The 26,801-nt window shown below is 36.2% G+C and overlaps 1 protein-coding gene across 2 annotated transcripts in view; it reads left to right on the forward strand.

Moving 5' to 3' along the window:
* Window positions 1-6,455: 6,455 nt before the first annotated feature.
* Window positions 6,456-26,801, forward strand: part of LOC129278008 (mitochondrial adenyl nucleotide antiporter SLC25A24-B-like) — a 29,466-nt gene continuing 9,120 nt past the window's right edge. The window contains exons 1-6 of one of the 2 annotated variants that reach the window (XM_064110535.1): window positions 6,456-6,750; window positions 8,868-9,082; window positions 13,587-13,664; window positions 22,044-22,155; window positions 23,042-23,119; window positions 25,350-25,508. In XM_064110535.1, coding sequence (XP_063966605.1) covers window positions 6,559-6,750; window positions 8,868-9,082; window positions 13,587-13,664; window positions 22,044-22,155; window positions 23,042-23,119; window positions 25,350-25,508 — 834 coding nt within the window. In that variant the 5' untranslated portion in view covers window positions 6,456-6,558. The remainder of the gene's footprint in view (window positions 6,751-8,867; window positions 9,083-13,586; window positions 13,665-22,043; window positions 22,156-23,041; window positions 23,120-25,349; window positions 25,509-26,801) is intronic. The other variant, XM_064110536.1, reaches the window with a different exon arrangement.

Genomic DNA, 26,801 nt, shown 5'->3' on the forward strand with positions numbered 1-26,801 from the left:
CCAAAGTCTTGATCTCTACATCGATCTTTTGAAAGTGTTGATTAATTTCGCGACGGTGTGTCTACCAAGTTCTGTGTCACTGCACTAGCGCTCGCCATGGCCACATACATAATACAAATCGCACATGGCATCAAAATCTATCCGAGTCTTCCAAAATTAGATGGGATCCAAAACCGATTTGAATGTTTTTTTTTTCTTCAGATATTCATTGAATCTGTTATAATTTTCATAAGTAATAATCTTTATTAATTTTATTCACGCTTTTTATCATATTACGACTCATTTTTTAATGTGAGTTATACGTACAGTGTATTTTCATTTGTATTGTTCTTTATTACTCTTTGCCTGCCAATTAGTCATTACAGTGAATGCTTCATGAATTTGTTGTACAATTGCTTAACAACTCCCGGTAACAACTACGATTTAAAATAAAATATTATTTGAAATTAATTTGTGTAAAGGAGAAAGAGAATAATGGGAGGTGGTCGTGGGCAATGTAAATGAAAATGATGGGATGTTTGTGACTTTGTGGGGGAGGGGATTGGCGAAAAGAAGTCATGTTCGGAGCGAATTAAATTAATATTCTTTTATGGATGTGTCTACTGTGATTGTGGCTGCATAATCTTTATGGCGAGTGGAAAATCAACCCTTGGACTTGGTCGGGAGGGGTACGTGATTCAATAGATTTCAATAAAAGTACACATTCAACAAAGTGGAATTGACAATTCATTCACAGATATTCATTTCAGGGCCGCGGAAACAGGGGGGGGGGGCTTGGTGGGCTTCAGCTCCCCCACTTTTTTTTCCAAAACCATGTACAAAAACAGGACCACCGGGGGCCCGTTTCATCATCATTTTTGTCCGACAAGTTGTCAGACCTGACAACTTTTCTTGATGTTGATTGGCTAAGAAGCATTGTTACTATGGTAACTGTCGGATGAAATGGGACTTGTCGGATAAAACGTCCGACAGGTCCTTACATGAAACGCTCCCCTGATTGCGTTTTTTGCATGGTGGTCAGCCCCCCCCCCCCCCCCCCCCACTTTCAAGACCTTTCCGTGGCCCCTGCATTTCAAGTACGAGTTATTGAAGTTGATATGTGTGAACGTTTTAGAGGATATGTATTTCGTTTGCCCACGCCCACATGAGTCGCTAGTATAATTTGAATATCGCTGGATGAATTTTTCAATTTCACTTATGTCGTTATATATGTTTTATATCGGAATTGTGTTTTATATATAGAGTTATCTTTACAACGTCGTTAGCCTAATTACTGCGAGTGGATTATATTTATAAAATGAGTTGGAATGTGAACGAGACGCCCCAAAGCCGATGGCACGTGGTCTAATTAGTATTCACTTTCTGGGTTGAGCCAATCATTGTGCTTGAAAACGGGTTTCCCCGAATTCCCGCCCTTGGAATGACTGTGTACCATGTGCGTGACCTGTTAACCTGTTGTATGAATGCGAATCAGCTGGTTTCGTGACCTCAAATATTCTTCATGTTGTTTACGCTGGATGGGGGCTATAAAAAGATCTTTCTGACTCTTTTTTTTTTCAATTTTAATAATCTGTTCGTGAATTTCTGTAACTTGAAAACTGATGCAATTTATTGAATCACGTACCTCGATCTTCCCACTCATGGTGCAAGAAAATATTTAAAAATTTAAAATCGCCAAAATATACATGTAAAGAAAGATTATTCAGCCGTCATCATCAGTAGTAGTATAGACATGTCTATAAATATGCATTCGCTTCGAATATTGACTTCTTCACCAATCCCACACACACGTACGATCTCAACATCCCCTTGTCATTGTCCACGCCACGACCCCTCCCCTTTCGCGCTCCCCCTTCGACCATCCTAGCTACAACCCTCCCCCCCCCCCCCCTCTTCCTCTCTTTCACACACGCTGTATTTGTAGGCCTACATAGTGCATTATTTAAAAATACAAATCTGCTTTCCTGTCAATTAAGCTTTACTTTCAAAACATTTTAAATCGCAATTAATTATAATAAGAACAAAATCGTAATATTAAAGTATGATGAATGACTAAAAATATTTCTCCCGCTCGTGATGGACGCATTCATTATTTTATAGGCGAGTATAGAACAATACAAATGAACATAGCAATAATTGACAGTGATAAACGAATCTTGATTGGATATTATTAGTATAAACATCATCAGCAGAAGTCTTAATTATGAGAGTCATAGTTTCAGTGAGTATCTGAAAACAAAACAAACATGCAAATTATATCGTCTCATGAATACCGATGCCCATTATTTGGAAGCCTCGGAAGTTTTCTTCCGAGGCTTCCAAACAAAGTCGGAACAATCTTTGGATTGAGTAAGGGCGTGGCGTGGCGCGGCGCGCATGCGGTCCGTAGATGTAGTCGGTCATTGACACGCATTCACAAAATGAGGACGAAGCGATCTAGACATTGGAAAGTATGGAGTACATTATCGATGTCATTGATGTGAATAAATCTATAAACTGTAAGTATAAAATGAGATTGAATTTAAATCTTTTCTTTTGACCTTTTTCATCAGTACTTGCCTTTCTGCTTCAATCGATCGCAATTCGCGCAACCGTTACGGCTGTGTGGCCGGAGAAGCATTAAATAGACATAAAATGTGGTGCATTTAGCAGCAATCTAAGCTCGTCCTCGTCGATATTGATATTTTCGATAGCTACCGCGCTCCGCGCGGGAGGGGGGACACCCCCCTCCCGCGACCCTCCCCCCGTGCGTGCTTCGCACGCACCAAGGCCGCTGCGCGGCTTGCGTATCATCGCTTCGCGCCGCCAAGCGTCAGAATGAACCTGGCGAGAACGTTGAGACAACAATATATATAAAATGAATAAACCTATAAAGCAAGAACCTCGAGAATGAACGACTTCAAAATCTTAAAAGTGGTTGTTGGTTAGAATGAGGGGATCGGGTCTGTGCCAGATTATTTTTTCGAGAGGGCAGGATGACTTAGAGGTGATATTTGTTCTGGATTAAATAACGGGGGTAATATACACCCGGATTCCTATTCTTTACTTTCCCTCTTCTTTTTTCTCACAACTTAATAAAAAAAAATGGGATGGTTGCCCCCAATAGCTACGCCACTGGAAACATCTCCAGATTTAAAAGGGAAGTTCATATTATATAATATAACGTGAATGTCATAAGCACATGCATTTCATGCAGAGATTTGCTTGACTGTAAACATTTATTAGTTTGCTCTCTTTTAAAAGTACAATATTTGCATGGCACAACATGTGTTATTGCATATACTGAAGCAAGAGGCTGGATATATTTACAAAGTTTATATATTCATCATATTGTCTTATTTACAAATGGGAATGCAACCATCAATATTTTCCCTAAATTCATATTTGATGATAAAACACGAATATATAAGCCATATATAAATGACTTAATCTACCGTCACACTTCCATTTTATTTCTCAAGAATTTTTTACTGGACTTTAAAGTCTTGGGTTTTAGTAAACATCTAAAAATAATTCAGTTGAAATTTCGACTTTATTGTAAGATTAAGAATAGGTTTATCAAGAAAAAAATGTCCAATTGAATCCAGGGGCGGGGACGGCTCTATAGGTAATTGGCTGTGATGCGACTGCATGCTCCTGTAATATTTCAAGGAGTGGAATAAAGATTGTTTTTATACAAAGAGTGAAAGGAAGTAGGGCGGCGACAGAAAGGGGGAGGGGGTTCTGGGTTGTATTACTCTACTATGACCTGATTATTTTGAATGCTTACCATGCACTGCACGTCAGAAGCGAGACGAAAGTTGAGTCAAGAATGGCACTCAAAGTATGTCATCTCCATGGCCCCGGTAACGATTTTTTACTTTTTGGGGTACTTTTTTTAGCACGGCCCTCGCTTCAAGGGGCCATGGTCACCTCTTCACCGTGAAATAAACTTTTGATAAATATCATGTAGGCCTACTTATCATGATTATGATTATGTCTTTTTATTATGTTAAATCTATTAACACCTCTGTAAAATGCTTAATAGAGATAAATTTGTATATAAGCACTTTATCATTTACCCGGGGGCCAGTCAAATATATTGCTGTATACCTGAGTGAACGAATTATTTCCAAACACCCCTTAAACGAGTTTTTCTCTGTGTGCAAAATAACCCCCTAAACAAGTTTTTTGTGGGCTCCATGCATTTACACATTTTGGCCCCAGAATATGACCCCTACACAAGTTTTCCCGTTTCCCAGGGTAGTTGATTACAATCGGGAAGAACCCGAACACTTTTCAGAAACGACGGGAGGAAAAATCCCGGGAAAAAGCTTTGGAAAAAGGTCAAGTCCACGACAGGAAAATGTTTATTTTGATAAATTGAGAAAAATCAATCTTGCAAAACGCTGAAAATTTCATGAGAATCTGGCTTAAAATAAGAAAGTTGTGACATTTAATAGTTTTGCTTATTTTTTCTCAAAACAGTGATATGCACAACTCAAATGAGACAGTCGATGATGTCCTTCACTAACTATTTCTTTTGTTTTTTATTGTTTGAATTATACAATATTTCATATTTTACAGATTTGTCAATAAAAAGGGACCAACTTAACTGAATCGTATAGTATTAAACTATGTTCATTCCACATGTTCAGGGAGGAATTAATCGTTGTTCCACTTGATAATAACACAGAAAAATATAACATTCCCTATTTCATATAATAAAATACAAAAGAAATAGTGAGTGGATGACGTCATCAGTCTCTTCATTTGCATAACCACCAGGATGTGCATATAACTGTTTTGTGAAATTAAGCAAAACTTTAAAATGTCATAACTTTCTTATTTTACATCCGATTTTAATGAAATTTTCAGTGTTATGCTTATTAGATTTTTATCATTCAAATCAACTTTTTGTTGGGGTGGACTAGGCTTGTCCTTTAACTTTAAATACGTTTGACCCCGCGATTGACCATTTACCAGTCTTTCAAAACCACGTACCTCTTTGTTTTTAAATCGATGTTTTTTGTTTGGCCCGCGTCCAAAACTGAAAAAAAAACACTACCCCTTTAAACGCGTTTTTTTTTTGTCACGCATATGTGTACAGCAATGAAACGTGTTTGAGAGACATGACAGGTCTTGTACTATTCGAGATACCCACAATGAAAATAAGAAGAAAAAATAGTCGTGCCTTTAATTTGGTTATTATTTTTATTGGTACAAAATCACTTCATAAGCATCAAAGTATTTTTTAAAGCTTCCTTATATAGAATCACGAAACTTTTCAGATAGGTAATTTATATGGGCAATTCTATATAATAAGCAAACCTTTACAATAGAGGGAGCAACTCAAAATCCAAATCAAAATTTTTAAAAGGAATGAATCCCCCGCATGAATTCCATATTCGGGATTGAAAAATATATAACGGTCATGTGTTTATAAGACTGGAAAGGTAGGTGATAAAGACATAGGATTACAGAACTTTAGTTTAGGAAAAATAAAAGAATAGTTACAGATTACACCCCGACCCTAATATATTATTTTGGAAGGAAAGACATCAGCCTGAAAATGATGCCACTTAATACAGCTTTTTGGGAGAGAGCTCGCAATTTAATCCCAATTGATAGTCGGGAACATGATTTTGTAAACCACCTAGAACTACCTGTAAAATATATCTTAAAAAAGGTAACCCCCTCCTATTTCCAGTGGACATTATGAGCCCAAACATTTAAAAAAATCATGGGACCAAAAAAAAAAAATCTATAGGCCGTGAATGCGCAAAAATTTAGACTTTTTTTTCATGAAGATCTAATTTTGTGATAGATTTTGACATTAAACTAATATTATTTCACGTGGGCTTTTCTATTTCCTTTTCTTTCAATTTCTCCTTTTTCCTTGGTTGTGGAACTTTTTTGCTTTGGCCCCAAAGTAACCCTCATGACGATATGCAAAAAATCACAATCATACATATGGTAATTTTTACTTTTTTTTTTACACGGTTTTGAAAAAAGGGGGCATGATGCATATATTTCAATGCTGTATTTTTTAAAGGATTTTTTTAACCCAATTTTTTTAACAGGATGAGTTGACCACTCTACTCTTTTGTAGGCCTATCATAGGGTCTGGGGATTTTGTCGCTGGCACGGATTGAAAAGTCCGGCTTTGATTTTTAATTAAAACAATTTCTTGAACTCATGAAGTGGCTCTTATATAAGAACTTTTATCGACCTCAAAATAATTTCCATATACAGGCACCGAGTTCAGCAAAACAAAGAATCCCTCTTGCTAGGGAAAGTCCTATAGAGGTGATAAAATACATCTGTGTATAATATCTTGATTGATTGCTTTAAATAAACTTGAACTTGAAAGTAAAAAAAAATACGGAAGTCAATTTGCTCTCGATCCGATATCCGTACGCGCGCGCGCGCTGATTATTAAAAAAAGAACGTGCAGCTAGCTAGCTAACTACGCTGATGTTGCGCTGCAGTTTACACCGGCCGGCTTAACGTGGATTTTAACCAAATTTTAAAATCACTTTGAGATGAACTGAAATTGGAATTTGTAAGATTTTTACAATGAGTGTCATCGACGTAAATGCTAAAGATGGCACTCCACCCGGACATCACGAGTTGTCACCAGAGGAGGAATTACGATACTCGGAGTTGTTTGGAAAACTGGATGTGGACGGCGATGGACGAATCAACGTTGATGATCTGCAGGAGGGTCTTGTGCGTATGGGAGTGCATATGGTTCCCAATCATGCTGAAGTATGTCCTTGCTGGCTTGAGCTCATCATATTCATTCACTAATTCAGTTAGACTTAGAGATCTAACGTTAGATTGGAATTTGTAATTCTCATTGACGATTTTTTGGCATTATCCTGGTTTAAGTCACCACTCCATTCACTGCCGTTTATTTCGTCAGCGGCGGTGTGGTGACTTCTTTCCTCTCCCATTGTTTTTTACTTTTTAATTGTATACCCACTTGTTTGTCCGGACAAGTTGTGTGTCCGGACGATCAATTTTAGAAAGTCATTTGGAAAAATTTACAAGCGAAGTTTCATCAATTTTTAGTACAAAGTGTTAGGAAATATTATAGAGAACAAAATAGAAGATGATTACAACGATTGAAGTCATATTTTTAGTGTAATCCAAAGACAAAAAAGAATGCTTCAAAAATATAAAGTGTCCGGACACCCGACCCCCCATCCTATAAATGGGGGGACCTAGTAAAAAGCTACGCACTTTGTTTACAAACGATAAAAACTATGCCAATTTTAATATTTGAACAAATTATCTTTCACTAATTCGTGGCAAACATTCCAAAGATCATTAACGAAGAAGGAAATATCACAAAACTCACTAATAGTAATACAAAAATCCTGCCATGTTTTCCGAACACCTCTTGATTTCGCCGCCCGATGAAGAAGGGGTCCTAATAAGCTACGCACTCAATTTATCATGCAAAAATATAATATTTCCTGTGCCTCAATTTCTAAAATATTTTCATATTATTATAATATAGGATAATATGAAATTGAAGCGAATATAACTCCAAAATCCCAAACAGTTGTGGGTATTCTTTGTATTTAGAGATACTGCAGCCTCTGTATAAAAAAATGAATAGGAATTGTTCGTCGCTCTGCAGTCACAATTCCACACACAGAGTAGTGAGCATTTGCCATTAAAAACTGCATGCGCGATGAGTGGTGCGTAGCTTTAGGAGCCCCTTCCATACACAATGAGCGCACACATAACCCAGGAGTCATCCGTGTAATACTAGGCAGACATGGGTACTCCAAAATGGGTTAGAATGGGGTCGCAATAGCACTTGAAATAAAAGGGGGGAAAAATAAATTATTCACTTACTCGATATGGATGAAGGTCTATCGTGACACAGAATCCTGACATCGAGGCACAAACTAACTGCTGGACACTCAAAAAAAAAAAAGTTAGACCGCCATGTCGCGTTCGTTCTCGGTATCGATCGGCCATTTTGTTTTCAATTTTGAAAGGAGAACGAACGAGACAGAACTTTTTCTTTTATTGAGGGTCCAATTTTGTGCCTCAATGTCAGGATTCTGTGTCACGATAGACCTTCATCCATATAATCGAGGTAAGTGCATAATTTATTTTGTTCCCTTTTATTTGGGTGCTATTGCGACCCCATTCTACCCCATTTTTGGAGAGTATCCTCTGCCTAATATTACATGGACGAGTCCTGGGCTCCTGCCCGCTCCAGAACACACACTGACACACACGAGAAGAGAGGTGACTTATTTCAGGATAAGGCCGATTTTTTTTTAATTGTGAGGAATATACGGTCTATGTCTGTCCATTGACATTACCAGCATCTGGTTGTCGCGTACGTTTGGGTTTAGGTAGTCACCGTTAGAATCTAACGGTTAGGCCTTAGGGGTTCAAGCGCGAAGGGCTGAATAACTTAGTGACTAGTGTGCTTTTGAGACAAGGGTGTTGATATCCTATCAATCAAAACTATGTATTTCTCTTGACTCACTTGTTAATGTTATACGATGTTATTTTTTTTTTAAGAGAGCATCACTCCGTTAGATCATCTAACGTTAGGCCTACAATGTACATGTATGATCTGTTCTGTCAAGAATTGTGAATCACTGAAATCAGAAATCATAACAGCTTGTGCCATCACATCAGGTTATCATGTTGGGTCGGGTAATACCTGACCATTCGAGAAAAGGGCCTTGTAAATTCTTGAAATGGTGGTCCAGCTCCAGTTTACCTACTGTTTATAGATTTGAAGGAAAAGAAAAATTATGTAAATTGCAATTTCATGTTGTGGAAACAGATACTTGATGGAAATGAAATTGAATTTTTTTCAAATTTTTGTTGTATTTTATTTTTCACAGAAATTCATGTCAAAGAGCGATCAAAATCAAGATGGACTTTTGGACTTTTCAGAATTTGTTCGCTATGTGACAGAGCATGAAAAGCAGCTTCATCTTGTGTTTAAGAGTGTAGACCATAACCAGGATGGAGCAATAGATGTAGATGAGATCCTTCTTTCTCTCAAGAAACTTGGTGTATCTGTCAGCAAAGAGGAGGCAGATAAACTTCTTAAAAGGTAAATATCTAGTGTGCTACATGTATATGTGCTCCATGTATATATATTTTTTTTTTTTTAATGAGGTGGAGGGGGGGGGTTGATGACCGTCTAGCAGTGTTTGCAAAATTGGGTGGTGGCTGTTTTGCATTGTTTGCAATATTGTCCTTGAGAATGGGATGTGAGTTTTAAAAAACTGAAAAAAGAACCCTGCCAAGATGTGCTTAATATTTTTTTTTTTTTTTTTTTGGGGGGGGGAGGTGAGGTGGGGGGGGGGGGTCAGTGACACACCCAAGTGTAATCATTTAGTTTTTCTCATTAAAAACCTTTCACCTGTGTATAATCTGTCACCTTTGCTGTATGTATTCCTGCACATTCTCATTTCTAGATAGAGATACACTGCAGGACAGCGGTATTAGATGACACAGAATTGGATACTAGAGATATTCCAAGATTTGCATTGAGGGCTATTATTGAACAAATCTTAGATGAGCTCAATATTGGCCCTAGCAAGTGAAGTATTTTGGGTATTCCATGAAGAGGTATTCTACAAGTATAAAGGCCAATATTGCACAAATTGTACTTGTAGAAGATTGCAATATTAGCCTAAACAAGTAGAATATTTCTGGTTTTCTATGAAATAAAGACATAATTTATACAACTCCCAAGAATGTTCTGTATTTAAATCTGATTGGTCCAAATCGGATCTCATGATATTCAGGGATTTGCACTATTGCATCCAAAATGCACTATCCTGCACTCTGACGTCATACCAAATGTACTATCCTGCACTCTGACTTCAGAGTGCAGGATAGTGCGAGGTCTGGAATTATCAAGAATTTAGATCAAATATAGCATTTGGGGCAACTCAGTAACATGGGGGGATGGGTGTTGTATCAAACAAACAATGCACGCATTCTTGTGCATTGGGGATCTAGATAATGAACTCTGTGCTCGGCTCGCCAAATCAATATACGGCACTTGGTCCTGCGGACCTCGTTGCGGTATGTCCATTGGCTCTTGTCGCACGTCGTTCATTATTTGGCCCTGCATGCACTTGCTTACGTGCATTATTTGTATACTATATGATTGTTTATCATCTGTACCCCCCTTATCCCCTAAAAGTGATTGAGCAAAGTCAGTTTATAAAGGCCTCACTTCTTCAAGTCATTTTGATAATGAATACATGTAGTTCATACATGTAGTTCAAATGTGCTTGCTTGTGCATTACATTGTCTACTTTTAATAGGAAATTTGTGCATTCATGGAGACCATGCCCTGAGGTATCATATTGAACAGCAAGTTTTGTACTGTACAGCAGTAGCCTATTTGGTTGTCAGAATATTGGGTATCGTGCAATATGCTCTAAAATATATACTGCACACTGTGCACAGGAATATTATGTAGACCTATATTGCATCGTCAAAGCACCAACATTGTGCAATACTTTGCCTTGCTGTCTCCTATATGTACTAAAGGGATTTTCTTTCAGAAAAGAAAGTTTTGATACCTTTATTTGTCTTAAATCTCAGTTAACCTCTTGTCAAAGACATCAATGTTGATTAATGAAATAGACTGAATGTGTATTCTCTAATTTCTCTTGTACCGGTACTGCTTGAAGTTATATGATTCTCTCTACATGTATATTAGGGCCTACAGTTGTATTAATATAGGCCAGCATCAATTGGTCTTCTTTTACCCTTTATACACACGCTAAAATTTCCTTTAATAACCCCGTACTATAGGTGGGGCTAAATTGCCATTTAGCCCCACCTATAGTACGGGGTTAAGCTTAGCCCACTTTCTTTTTACACAGCATTTTTGCAAAGTGGGCTAACCCCACCTTTAGTACGGGATTATTTGGCCCTGCAAAAAAGCAGGGTTATCCCAGCAATTGTGGTGCTAAGAGCGATAGTACGGGGTTAAGATGGCTAGTGTAAAACGAAAGTGGGCTAGGCGCTCCCATTCATGCCCCGCAACAGAGCCGGCCCTGTTGTCCAATCAGAGGTACATGTAAGCATAATGAATATTCATGAACAGCGAACACGGCGATGAGAGGTCTATCGTATAGCCGGTAAACAATTTCGAGTGAAGTACTTTTACTACGAATGATCGACAAATGTATTTAAAGCGCGCGCGATTTTGTATATGACCCAAATGACCCCTCAGTGCGCTCGTGAATATTCATGAGCTACCACTAGTCCGGGGTTAGCGAGTTTCGTGTGTGAAAAGTAAGCATTCCTTATGTGGGTTAGCAATAACAATTTGGTATACATGTGTGAAAAGGAAAAAAAATAGTACGGGGTTAAGGATAGTACGGGGTTAGCGATAGTCCGGGGCTAAGAAAATCCTGTGTAAAAAGGGTATATGTTTGGCTCTATGGCAATTAGATTTCAATACACACCCACAAGTTTACTGTATAATGGAAATATTGTACACAGTATTACATCTGTCTTCTGAATGTAATGCCTCACACTTCTGATCTATTGATTTGTGTTTATTCTATGATTGTCACCACAAGGCCACTGCTTCCCTGGCCTTGATCAAATTGGCTGGCTGGCTACATGTTCAAGTATGTGCCCTCCATTTGAAAATAAATAAAATCTTTTCCCTGTACATGTATTGACCTTCACAAGTCCTTCAGGTTAAAAAAAATCAATGTCAATGGCATGAATAACTTTGAAAGATGATGCAATGGTCATTTTAAACGGTATTAGCATACATGTACATGTAGCTTGGTTACACTTCATGAAAATTTAGCCTTTGTATTTCTTCATGCAATTGCAACCATGTGGTTGAACTATGATATTTGTATTTTGCAAACAGTCACACAACAAAAGGTGAAAGCAGTTTAGGGAACTTTGTGTAAAAAATGTTGTCCTTATGAAAAAATTGTGGCGAAAAAACCCCCCACCTCCCAAAAATCCTTGAAACAAACCAACCCACTTGCAATAATGACTGTTTCTTTTGGAGAAAGGCTATTAAAGCATGTACGGTAATTGAGCTCCTGATGGAAATTGGAGCTGTACACTGTAGTGTACTTATGTGCATTTATGTTTTATGATGTGTAACTTCCCATTCCTGAAAAAAAAAGAAACCTAAAATGAGATTTTTCCAGACAGAAAATGCTCTAGACCTGTACTTTGGAGAGGAGTCTTTTACTTGAAACACATACATACAGTGTATACGTGTATAATGTCCGCCGGTTTGCATTTCCAATTTTGCCCATATTATCAATTTGTTGTGAGACATTTGCTCTGAATTCATGATGATCTTCCAGGGAAAAAGATTTTCTTATTGTATTGTGTAGGTGCATCATACTGTGCAGTAATCTATTGTACCAGAGAAGTGGGTGTTCCCTGATTGTATATACTGTGTATTTTGATACTTCCTCAGAAAATGGCGGTACAGTGTACATTTTAAAATCAGGGGGGGGGGGACTGCTACAGGATGGACACCATGCTTGTACGTGCATGTATGTTCATGGACTTTATTAAGATGGACCCTAAACAACTTAAGCAGTAATCTTGCTTTGATCTCAGAATGCTCTAAATGTCTCATTTTCCCACCCTAAATAATGTCTGAAATTATTTATTTTCTTGGGGAAATACAGTATTCCACTACCCTTTCCACGCATCATGTGCGTAATGTATAGTGTATTGAAAAGTATAGGGCCTATACTCTTCCTGATTACGCAGTTTTTATGTACTCTTTCGCTGTACATGCATACATGTAGATTGCCTGATTAAAAAAAAAAATCCCTTTTTAATGATTTTGTTTAATGAGCATAGAGTCCACTTGTAATTGGCCCCCAGGTAAACCAGCTCTTATCAAATTATTTCCCACTTACATATATTTGAAAAATACATGTACACTGCCAATACTCAGCCTTATTTTCTTGCCCCCTCCCTACCCCCAGTTATATTGCTTTCATGTACTGTATATTAAAGCCTAGGCCTGCATTTTGTTTGGTACACTCCATTGATTCACAGTGTACTTCTGCATTGGACAGTGAAGCAGTATGTTCATTAAAACCTTGAATGGCCATTTACTTTGTATTTTTGTATTTGTATTTTTTTTTTGTATTTTGTGCATTGCAGTTTATTATTGAGTCTTGTAGGCTTACACATCATTAAACTGCATTTATCACTCGTTTTATTTCAAACAGTAAAACGATGGTGATGGTTTCATTTTTTATTAGCCTTTTCATTTTGAGCAGCGCTTAATGTTGTACTTAAACGCATATTCTACATCTACATGTACATACATTAATATATTTTCTGTTGTTTTACATGTATGTCTCCTGTCTGTCCTTCTGTTCGCATATGCTTTTTAATATTGCTTTCTACATATATGTATTTGTCTTTTTTTCCTACTTTGCTAAAGAAATAACCATTGGTTCATTCCATAATTTACCACCATGATATTCATGTATATTGTATATTTTCCATCATTCTCATCGGTGACTGGTAACCATTCTCCCTGCTCTCCTTCAATCTCTCTCCCTATATCTATATCTACGCAGGTTTAAGGGTTGCAAAGGGTGTCGAGACCACATCCCAAATCATGATCCCAGGCATGGGGAATTAGAGTGTGTGTGCTAGTAAGTTTGTATTGTTCGGCAAAACCCTTTTTGTTCCTGTTTAAGTTTTGCTTTATTGTTAGTTTTTGGCTGGTGTTATCATTGTTGTTGTTGTTACAGTTGCTGTTTGTTTCTTGTATTTTGTTCATTCATTACCAATTCCTTTCATTCATATTGCTATGCAAGAGTTCATATTTTTTCGTAGAGTTAAAATACAAGTTTAGTTATACTGTATTTCAACAGGCCAAAATTAATATTATATTTTTTCAGGGGCTGCTTTTGAAAACCTACTGCCTAAATGAGCTTTAACATTACAGTGAACAGGAATTTTTGGGGCTTTTTTTTTAATTTTCCAGGGCTCTTTTGAACATTTCTTGGGCTTGATTGGCCCAAACCCCGAAGAAATTTTTTCATTGATGTGAAATTCAAATTCACCAGTGAGACAGAGTGGAAATAGATTTCACTGGATGCAGATATTGATGTTACAAATTTGTAAAGTGTTGAGATAGGCTGGAGGTATTCGTGCATTAGAGTCATGATGGTGTTTCACAAAAAGTCTATTCCCTGAACTTATACAGCATTTGTGTGTTTTATAGGGGAAATGCAATGCAGTATCCTCAAATACAGGTTATATACCATGTGGAGCTGGCATTAATTTTAAGCATGATTTTTGCGAAACTTTTTGGAATAGTCTCCATTACTTGAAGCGATAAAATTTGGTCGTTGCGAACTTGCGATGTACATGTAAACTCTCCAGAGAAAATCTAGATCCAAATATGAAAAAATTGGGGTATCCAATTTAGCACCCATACATGTATGAAGCCCCCCCCCCCCCCTTTACTACTTTGCCCTCACAGGCTCACATGAATGACTTAATCAGATAATAAGGTCGGATATTATAGCAGACCAAAATTACATTAAAATGCAAAAAAAATGGTTGCATTCTGCCTGAGTCCTTGATGTACAGTGTACAATGTACCACCTGATCCAAATAAAAAATCTTTCTTGAAAAATACAAATCATATTTTTTGTTCATCATACACACCATTTTATGTATGTATATGGGTATGTGTTCATACTAAAATAATGACAAACACAAGATTTACCAAAATGAGCTCTTTATGTGTACACTGTAAATAGTAATCCATTTCAGAATATTTTGCATAGCTGAAAACTTGCACATCTTGGCTTCATCATGTACAATGAAGGATCATTCACATTACTGTGTTGTATTGTATTGTTTGTTATATTTGCTTTGAACAATGTCTTGCCTGGCTTGGTGTACAACTGATAGTGATACCCTTATTTGTATGCATGAAGATAGTGATTAAATAAATTGCTTTTTACATTTTTCCATCATTTTTTGCATTCTGTTCATGTTTGTATTTGTTTTGTCAGGGCCCTGGGAAGGGCCTGTAAGTACATGTAGGGTGTGCTGGGGTTCTGAAAAAGTTTGACGAGCAAAAAAATAAATGGTTATCACAAAAAATTGAAGGGGAGTTTGGTCAGGAAAAAACCTGACAAGCCCCCCCCCCCCCCCCCCCCGGTACCATTATTGCTTCCAAATGACAGAGATTTGGGTAGAATCTCGTCAGTTTAGCATACCAAACTGATTTCCAGGGGGTGCCGCCTATGGTAAATTACATACGTACAGTGTAGCAGCCTTTATAGCAAAAATCTATGGGGGTGCTTCAGCACCACCATCCTCCCTGCTTCCTAGGGCCATACATTTTGTAGAGGTTTGGTTGTCTATTTCATTGTGCTGTCTCTACCTCTTCAGAACACACGGTTTCTTTATAACTGTATGTAATGTAATTTGTTTTTGAACCCCAACACACTAGTATTTCTGGAGGAAATGTCCCACACAAAACTTGATGAATTTCATATTAGATTCATGTGATTGGTAGTAATCAATTTCACCAAATGTACATCTTTCAATTCACAATCAATTTGGTAAAAACAAGGTATGTAAAAACCAAATTGATTATGGAAAGATGAAAATTTGTTGGAACTTGATCAAGTTGTTATTTTGATAGTGAATAGACTGCAACCCATGAAATATGCAAATCTCACTCCGCCAGTGGATTGCAGGGAGCTGGCCAAGTTGCTGCTTTGTCTTGTGTGATCTCTGAAGTGATATTTCTCTGAAATTTTCAATAGTAGGCGCTACAATACTGTATGTGTCATCAGAGAGTAGGCCAGAGTCAAAATAGTTTTTTTTTTATCCTGGTGCCTGCAGGGCCCCGTGACACAAAGGTTAAGTGATTAATCACTAATTTGAAAGGACAAATCTAATTGGTTCCTAGTCTGTCTACTTTAATAGCAAAAAGCATGTACATCAACGATTTTTATAAGCCATTTCATTTAGCTATTGATCGCTAACCTTTGTGTTTCGGACCCCTGGTAATATTTTGTGTACTGTGAAATGAAGAAATTTGTAATATTCAGTGTCACCAATAATAACAAATTACCTGTTTAAGAACTGAATGTTTTCATCTTCTGTATCTATATGCCCTACATGTACATAAGAATAAGCATTTTCACATGAATATTTAAACCTTTGTTCAACAAAGTAGAACTAATGAAAAAATATTGCTGTATACGATTTCTCAGTTTTCTTGGTTGAAAGCGTTTGAATGCATTGTTGGGTTACATACATGTACATGTACACTGCCATACTTATCCTGATTTGTTTGCAAATCATATAAATGAAACCCTTCAAAAATATCAAAGTTTTGTTGTGCAAAAATTAAAATGGTTCCGGTTAATATTCTAGTTCATCCATCTGTGAATGTGAACAGTACCTGTGACCTTTTTAAATTGACAGCGCTGCACTGGATCAGATACATGGCTGGTGGTAGACAGACTTTAGTCAGTCAGGTGGATGTGAGTGAGGTCTGCAATTGATATCATCATATGGGATGCTCTTATCATCACTACTAATAAATTAACAATCCAAACTCTCCCATTCCCAATCCACGTCACTTACCGGAGTGTACAGTGGTGTATTATGTACATATACATCAGCTGCAGTTCAAGTAGCTCATTTTTAAAAATTTCATTGCCATTCAAACATATTACAAATGTACATCATTACAGCAGGGAAGTGTTATAACACTTCCCTGATTACAGTTATCATTTGCATTATCTTTTGGTAATAAAGAGTCCCAAAGTAAATGTATCGACAATTTTCTCAAATTGGAGTCTAGAATGATATGTAAATGTAGCTTTATAATGTTGGCTTATATATCTGATAGTGGGTCTTGTTACGTATGCATCTGGAGTTTTGATATATGTATTATTCAGAATTTTTATTACATACAGTATCTTATTTCAGCAGATGTGTAATAATTAGCTTGATTGGATGAGCCTGCGCCTATGAATGTTTTAACAGAAATATGGAACAATATACATGTAAATGCTGTGGATCATTATCATCTATGGAAATGAAGAGTTCACATCAAGATAATTATATATGTACTGGTATATCATTACATATGTAGGCTCTAATGTGGTAGACTAATGCAGATCTATATTTTTAAATTGATTATATTGGGATAATTACAGTACATGTATCATATAGCATAGGATATGATGTATGAATTTGAAACCAGTTTAGTGCTCAAACAACTTTGTATCACTGTAAAATCACAGATACTATATGTATTAATTTTGAAACATGATGACATTATTGAGTCAGTTTTTTATTGACCATGAAAACAGTCGTTCGAAATGCAAACATGAAACAGTATATTGTGTTGAAATGTGACCTCTACTACAGTGGCATGTTATATAAAAATGATGGAGATTCATCAACATCGATAAAATTAATTTGAATAGTCTGCTGTGTTATTCCTGTTTTGTGTGGGTGTTAGGGTTTAAGATCCATGTTTGTGATTCTAACTTTAGAGAATCGCTTGAACACGCTCTTTGACATTTTATTTGATGGAGATGGAAGCGCTCTATCCCAGGGTAGTTCAACAGAGTGATGAACTGACCTGGATCTTTATTGACAGGCATGCTTACAATAGATAACTGTGAAAACCAGTAGACTGGAACTTACAATGTGATATTGTTATTGTAGGCGAGTTGTAAGTGTATACCCAGCCCCACTGCATTTTGATTTATATTTTCATTTTCACAGCTTCTGCTCTCTTTCTCTCACCCTCGTGCTCCATGTCTCGCTCTCTATACATACATGTACACCCTTTCACCCCCTCTCTCCCCTATACTATCTTATTTATATCTCTCTTTCTCCATCTCTATCTCCCAAGCTCCTTTTATCTTTTCCTCTTCCTTTCCCTCTGTTTATTTCCCAGCATCTACATGTACCACTTTCCCTCTTTTTTTTTTGGGGGGGGGGGGGTCAGTTGTGACTCTTCAGTTCTGGAAGCATTTTATACAAATGTAGTCATGCATAGTGGCAGACTTGCTTTTGAAAATGAATATCATGCACACAAAGCACAATCTACTTCTGAGTTCATGAGTATTTTTCATAATATAATCCAATGTTGATCTTTAGATCAAGATGAATCTCAAACTGCAGAACATATGTAATATAAATGGATATAGCGAAGCAGAGCGCAGCGAGCAAGGGCCTCTTGAAATCTGAGCCTAATTTCACCGACTTTCTTTTGTTTTTTGTTTTTACCAATATTCCGACCAAAAACTGGTCGGTGAAAACCATCCTATGAGAGCGCGGGCTGCTATGACATATTGAATATTCATGAGCTCATTTTGAATGGCGACCCGTGGATTCTTGGCGAAGAGTGACGATAAAATATCAAAGAGCATTGAAAATGCCTCTAAAATGCTGAATATTGACCGATTTAAGGATTTGCAAGTCGATGAAATTAAATCTGCACTGAAAGGACAAGATTTTTTTGTAAATCTACCCACAGGATATAGAAAAAATGTAATCTTTCATGCGATTCCACTCATTCCACTATGCATCGATAATCGATCTCCGCGGTGCAGTGAGGGAATGCTGGAGTCGAGTTGTTCAGTTGGTGCTTCCCCTTGACTCGAGTCTGACCAGGCCAATCTCCCGGGAAGTTTTGGGGTGGTGATGGGTCTGTTACGGCTAACTAGTAGTAGTAGTAGTACCAGTACTTGTAGCATTTTGCTAGTTATATCCCCTTTAGTGTCCCGCAATTAAATGAATCCCCTGCAGAATAGTGGACTTACTAGTATTCCGAACCCCGGACGAAACAGCTTTGACATTTCATTGGTTTACTAGTTGACTGGTAATATTCATGACTCATGCATATTCATTAGGAAGAAGTTCCTCATGAATATATTATTCAGCTCAGATGTCAAGAGGCTGCGCTCGCCAGGCTTCGCTACGCCCGCCAGGCTTCGCGAATTAGGAAATCCCTCGCTTCGCTCGGGAAGCAGCCGCCAGGGCCTCGACAAGAGGCTAGGTTTTGTATGACACAGTCACATTTCCCCTATGGCAGCCGTATGGCGAGTCAAAATAACTGTTTTTAACATTTATTGTACCAGCTACATGTACTTATAGGTGGTTTGAATAAGAATGAATAAAACTGTTTTTTACTAGTGGTACATGTATGGCCGCTGTAGGGGAAATGTGACTGCGGAATAAGTTGTAGGCCTAATCTTTAGTTCTGCATTGCATATTGTTGCTTTGTCATCCCTTTGTGATCAATTAGTTGTTACAATTTTAAAGTTCAGGTAATTACCAAAGAAATTTTTGACTGCTGTGTACAATACTGAAGTCAGATGATCTTTTTTTTCTCCAAAGATGTCACTTATATTCTTGAGCTCTTTGTCGCTCAAATATTTTGATTTTCTTTGACCTGTTTTCTTGAATTATGATAATATAGGATTTGTATAGCACACATATCCAGCTTGCTACAGTGTAGGTGCTCAAGGCGCTCCTATGGTTTACAATGCTGATTTAGTCGGTGTTACAATGTAGAATTCAAGTAATTTTTTTTCTTTTTTTAATTTTGTATGAAATACTCAGGTCTGATGATACTTTTTTCTTCCTTGACTTCTGCATTATTAACTATAATACTAAGTTCATGTGATTTTTTTTTACTTCAGTGTTTAGTTCTGTATTTCAACAGTTATTAATTTTGAATATTGTAGAGTTCTTTTTTTTACAATAATGATTGATTCATCAGGATCTCTCATTTCATTCTGAAGTTGAATTCATGTGATTGGAAAAATTAAACTTTCTTTCTTTAAAAAGTCCTACATGCACATGTACATGTGTGTATGTTTTATTTAATCGGCTTCAAGTTCTAGAATTTCCATACACAGTAAAAATGGTGTTTCAAATTTGATACAACTCTGTTTACTATCGTTCCTTACAATAGTTTAAAGAGTATTAAACACAAGTGTTTAAAAGCTTAAACAACAAAGTTTAATTTTTAATATTAAATTCTCAATTTGTTGGTTGTTTAAACTTTTGAGAATTAATAACTACTGTAAGGGTTATACAGTACTAAACAGTGTTTGATAAAATTGTAAACAGCATATTTAGGAATGCACTGGTCATTAGATACCGGGGGGGGGGGGGGGGCCTGGAAGTTTGGGTTGATGCAATTGTTTTTTTCTTCTTCTTTGAGTTAATTTTTTTTTCCTTATTCCATTGATACAAGTTTTTTTAGCCCCTTTCAGATGATTTGTCAGTGGATCAAGTTATTTTTTTGAAAAACTTCCAGCACCCCCCCCCCCCCCGGATATCTAATGGTGCGTCCCTTACTGTGTACAGACAGTTAATCTTGTTTTTCAAATTGCTACCTAGTTTCAAAGATTAAAAGCTTTTCAGATTATGAGCCTTGAGGCATGAAATTCCTTTCAAAATCTAGCGCAAAATAAGCATTATTCTTGAATGCTTGTGCACATTATCATGGTTAAAGGAGAATAAAACCCTTGAAACCAGCTGAATCCATATCAAAGAGAAAAATCAAAGAAACATATTGTTGAAAGTTTGAGGAAGATTGAATGAATAATAAGAAAGTTATGAGCATTTGAATATTGAGATCACTAATGCCATGTAGATCCTCCCATTGGCAATGCGACCAAGATCTGTGATGTCACACACGTACAACTCCCTCATTACTTTAGTACTTATTTCACTTATATTCTCACTTTTATAGAGTCTTATCACAAGGTGAGGTGTTCTCTTTATGAGAGGACAAGTACAGAGGTTTCACAACATTATGTCATTGATGAATCGTTTGTCATATGATTAGAATGAGCAAAAAGAGATGTTTTGGGGTATATTTTCAGTGTCCAAAAGGGGAGAGTTGTTCATCTGTGACATCATAGATCTTGGTCGCATTGCCAATGGGAGGATCTCCATTGCATTTAGTGATCTCGACTTTCAAATGCTCATAACTCTTCTATTGCTAGTCCTATTTTACTCAAACTTTTGTTGATCTTAATCTTTGATTTTTCTGCTTTCACGAAAGCTAACTTGCTCCAAGAGTTTCATTCTCCTTTAAGCTCTACATGGTTCCTTGTAAAGGCTCATAATAGTCAGTCAGCCCAGTCCTGTCAATAGAAGGGTTTCTTTACTATCAGGGTATACCCAGTGCTTTGTCTGATAAATTAATGTACTAGCAGTTTTGTTTTCCCCCAAATTTCTGTTTATTGTAAACAAGTGAAATTATATTCCAATTTGTGAGACAAGGTCATACATATAACATCAAGAAATCTATATTAGTTTGTTTTCTGTTCAGTACATTAAATCGCTGTGAGGGTTCTAATTTGGAAAAACAAAATGAGATAGTAATTTTGGCCCTAAGATGCCAGATGACCATTTTTTTTCTCTTGCAGGTTGCTCTCAGTACCTAGTAGCTTGCCATCGTATATTTGTAATTACATCTCTTGCGCATGTTTCTTTTTATAAATATAATGCACAGAAGACATTTTTAGACGATGGTAATCCCTGAGTATAAAAAACCCCAAAACATTATAAGCTGCTGTATTTGTTATTTTGATTGTCATGAATTACTTGGACATCATAATGAAATCGTGACATAAAAAGAATGATTACAATGGACAACATTAGTGATGTCTTAGCATTGCACTTTTTTTAAGACTTGAAGCATGGGGTGAGGATCTTACCAGTTCTGGACACTGCAAACAAAATTCAGGGCTTTGTCACATGGGCCCTGTTTCATTAAATTTGTTATAATAACATATTTGGAATAACAGTTTACAGCTACTGAAATCATTCAATTTGATTGGCTGATAGTAAACTTGTTATTGAAACTCTGTATTTGTTATTATAATGAGTATTTGTGAAATGAGCCCAGATCAGAACGAGGCTGAAGTGCATGTTGAAAGACATGGAAAGTCAGTAAAACAAAAACTATTTAATAATTAAATGATTTCTTCTCTTTTTATTTTTATTCTATATAGTATGGATAAGGATGGAACATTAAAAGTTGACTGGAATGAATGGAGGAATTATCTCTTACTGCATCCCAGCTCTGACCTGCGAGATATATATGCTTATTGGAGACATGCAACTGTAAGTACACAATTAATACCATCTTGTTTGGCTCATACAGGTTGGACAATGGTTCAATTCATTTCATTCATTTCTTATACACGTACCTATCAATGCATTATTTGTACTACAACAAATTTTCGAAACAAAAAAAGAAAACATTGGAGTCTCAAGAAGCTTGCGCATGTCAAGTTTAGGTGCTCGCATACTAAAGAAAAAGTAATCTGGACAACTTGATACTTATTCCGTGAATGATACTATATTACCAATTAAATTTGGGTAGTGACTCAACTTTACAGAATACCCCCTCTTTGTACAATCTGTATAATACAGAGCTGTACCCTGTTAATTGGAGCCAAACTTTTATATTGATTGAGATTTAGGTTTTTATGTAGTTGGGATTAATTATTCATGATAATTTTGCTAGTATCTGTGATGATTTTTTTTAGCATGGATATTTAATTTACTACCTGTATTTTTTAACGATTGGATAATTTAAGAATGTGCTGACATACATGTAATGACATTTCATATGAAGTGCATGTAATACTAGAATATGGTCCTGGGCTGTTCAAATTACATGTAGTTAAATTGCATTGTACATGTATTGCAACAGTCCTTTCAGTTTTGTTATTAGCTGCATGTAAATGCATAGTACATTGTAGATATTTTTTTCATTTTATCATGCCTCTCTGTAGAATTTCTGAGAATGGTCATTTTATAGATGATCCTTTAAATTCAGTTGGTAGTTCTAAGTTCTTCCAAAATATTTGATTTTTATGGAAAAGTCATGCCAGATAACATCACAAACAATATCAACATATATGTGTATATATCTTATAATTTTCAATAGGTTATATTTTTTTATAAAAGAGAATTTCTTTCTTTCCTTTTCATTTTCTTGCAGCATTCCTATTATATAAATTTAAATCAATATTTTCATAGACCTCTAGATCTGGAATGCTTTCAAATTCCCCAAAGACTGGTATGGAGAAATCTTTGTCTGTAAACTTTGTTTGATGTTGCATGCCAGTGCACGTGTGGGTGTGTTTTGAAAACTGCGAACATGTACTTCTAAGATTATTTTAATAAGGTGTGTTCAATTGACTTTTCATAAGATACAATCAATATGAATCACAATTCCAAACATGAAGAGTTGAAGGAATTTTTTCCAACTTGAATCACATGCTTCTGAACTACATGTAGAATTTGGTCAGTTTGTAGTTGGCTGGCTGAAGGGCAGGAAATTTCACATTCACAGCTATTTTGAATTTCTGTTTGGTTAGCTCATGTGTGTGCTACATGTACATTGTACCTAAATGTATGATTGGGGAGGGGTGTTATGATATCCCCCTTTTCCTAACCAGCTGTCTTAGACTTTGATGAATTTGTAAATCAAAAGAGCCCAAATCACCCGGCATCAAGCAGAATAATCTGGAATGAAAACAAAAATCCTGAAAAATAAGGGGGGGGGGTGAATTTACCTTATCTCATCACACACTAGTCATAAATCATGAATGGTTAATTGGATACACCTTGTTCTCTTTCACTATGCAAGCTTTAAAGTGCTATTGACTTGTAGAGATATATGAAAAGTTGTATGTCAACATAGCGAGATACGTTATCTCACTAGGTTGACATACATGTATATGTATAACTTTCCATTCATAAAGTCAACTTGGTGAGAAAGCGTACTGGTATCTTCTTCATCTTGCCATCTCAACAAGTCAATGGTATCTTTTAAAGCTTCCTTACTAATTTTGTGTCATATCGTGATTCATACTATAAATATTCATACTTGTAGGGAAATGAAGAACCAATATTATTAGACATCATCCTTTTTTCTATGTAGGCCTACAGTATTGGTGTACATGCATAATTGATTGTTGAATTTCATTCCTTTGAAAAAGTGATATTCCAGTTGTTGGGAAGATTGAAAAGAAAATACTGTGAGCTCCTAAATTGTTTGTATGTTTTAGTATGAATCACTGAAAAATAATATACAGGAAATTTCTCCTAAAATGCATTAAAACATAAATTACAATACCTAAATTGGCTAAATTTTCTTCAGCTTGGAGAACCTTTCCCCATTGAGGAGGTCTGATTACTGTGCTCTATTACATTTACAAACAACAATTTTTCTCTTTATGTAATTGTATATGCCTGCCATTGCCTGGACAGTTACTTCCACATCTTCTTGTTTGTCAAAAGCAATACAGAATAATGAAGATTAAAGTGCATAGAAATGCTAATTTAAGTGTGTGATTTTGACAGTTGAATTTATTTTGCTCTAACTTTCAACCTAACGCTTCAGACAAATATCAAAATACAAATATCAAAATTGATATTTTCTGCAATATTGAAATGAAAAGGATGCCTTTAAATGGAATGGATTGCAAATACTTGCTCAAACATACAGTACGTGCATTGTAAAATGCATGTACACTTCTTACCCCTCCCTTCCACAACAACAACACAACACCAGAACAAACCCAACTCTCTTCCTTCCTCACATTGGGCACTATAACTTCATTATTGTAATAAATATGAAATATGGGGCAAGGGGAAATGATCGTAAATTTTCAGACGACACATGCATGTTCGAATGTGAAGATGTTAATTGGTATTTTCTGCATTTTTCTTTCGGTGTCCATTATACAGACCGTTATATTCCCCCTTTATCTGTCAAATTCAGTATGCAACATTATACATACGTGTACATGGTGTATCGTGTATTTTTATTTGAGATTTTTAATTTTATCAAGTATTCCCAAACTAACATTTTAATTGATACATTTACATCTAAAATCTTGGTACACGGCAATCACTCAATTTGGCAATATTTTTTTTTCACTACCGGTAGTTTTCATTGGAAAGTGTTTCTGTAGGGTGTACATCATGCAGGTATTGTACATGTAGCAGAACATGCCAGGAACAGTTTGTTTTCATCATGTTTATTAAAAATCTTCTGATTATAATAATATTAAAATGCTTTTTTATGTACATGTATGTTGGAAATACACATTGTTAATTACATGTACATGGGAATAAGAATTGTACTTGCTGTTATATCATCAACATCATCAATGCCATCAATATCTACAGTGTACATCATCATCATTATTTTTATTATTGTCATTATCGATATCATCAATCATTATCATCATTAGTGTTGTCTTGGTAATAATAAAGAATTCTATCTGTTTACACAATAGTTCCTTGACATTGGTGAAGATGTGATGGTTCCTGATGAATTCACTGAGCAGGAGAGACAGACTGGGATGTGGTGGAGGATACTAGCAGCTGGAGGAGCAGCCGGAGCAGTGTCAAGAACAGTGACAGCACCCTTAGATAGGTTAAAAGTTATTCTACAGGTAGGTCAAATTTAATTGTCCACCACTTACCTAAAGTTATACAAATGGTCTATGATCCGTGGAGCAAATTGCAATACGTATTCTGAAACTTTTCTTTGGAGGTTCAAAGTAAGAACTTTGCAAAGAAGATGTTCCATGTCTCAATATTTGCAACCAATTAAAAAAAAAATAGGTCACAGTCACAGACCAATTGTAAGGTGTGCAGTGGCCTTTATATTATCACCACTTTTGTTGGTACTGGACAATAACAGCAACAATAACACCATTTACATATTTTTTGTAATGTAGACTGTAATGCTCACCCCCCTTGCCACAACAAAACTGAAGAAGGTTAGTATTACATGTATGTGAGAGGAAGGGGGAAATCCCTTGTAGGAGTCGGGGAATAATGGTTCCCCCAGACCAAAGCTAAATCAAATTTAAAAAGTGCATTATTCCCTGTTAAATGTAATCTTTTTAATAGACTGGCCATACACATGTAGTCATTTGATGAGAATGTACATGTAGTAGTTGTATGAGCTCAGTAATTCATGTATGATATTGATATATTGCATGCACAGTATATCATCATGTACTACCAGTAAAATCATGCAATATTGTATTTGACCAGCAGAGCAATCTTGGATTTTGGATCTAATCAGCACTATGAAATACCTGCTAGTATTTGAGTTCAAAGTCCATCAGCAGATATTTCCTCACAAGATGTTTTCACACCTCCCTGGCCAGGAAATAGCAAAATAGATTATAGAACTTTCTCTGGCCCTTATATATATTATATATAATATTTGCACATTCAAATCTCCTTGAACCCAGTCAAAGTCCTATAGTTAATGGGTCTGCACTGGCAAGAATTTGGCGTCCTGATAGGAAGAGATGTTTTCTTTTCTCACATAAAATTCAAAGGTATCTACACTTTGTTTTCACTTCACGAGCTAGAAGAAATCCTTGAGTATGTTTAAAGCTACCTTCATGTATTACGTTCACATTCTGTAACATATTATCAAGGGGGGGGGGTGATATGATATTACATGTAAAACTACTTGGTTTTTAAATACACCCCCAAATCTGGAGAAATCACTGCTGATATAGTACTGCTGGTAATTTGTAGACATTTATGTTTATATTTCATTTCATTTTATTTTATATTTTTATTTATTAGTTTATTTCATTATTTATTTGTTGTTGTTGTTGATATAATGAATACTTTGTTTTCACCCTCAAAATACAAGTTTTTTTTTTATTATGCAGGTGTAAAAATACCGATATGTGATAGTATACCTTGATAATATAATT

This window comes from Lytechinus pictus, chromosome 15, assembly GCF_037042905.1.
Source record: "Lytechinus pictus isolate F3 Inbred chromosome 15, Lp3.0, whole genome shotgun sequence".
NCBI lineage: Eukaryota > Metazoa > Echinodermata > Echinoidea > Temnopleuroida > Toxopneustidae > Lytechinus > Lytechinus pictus.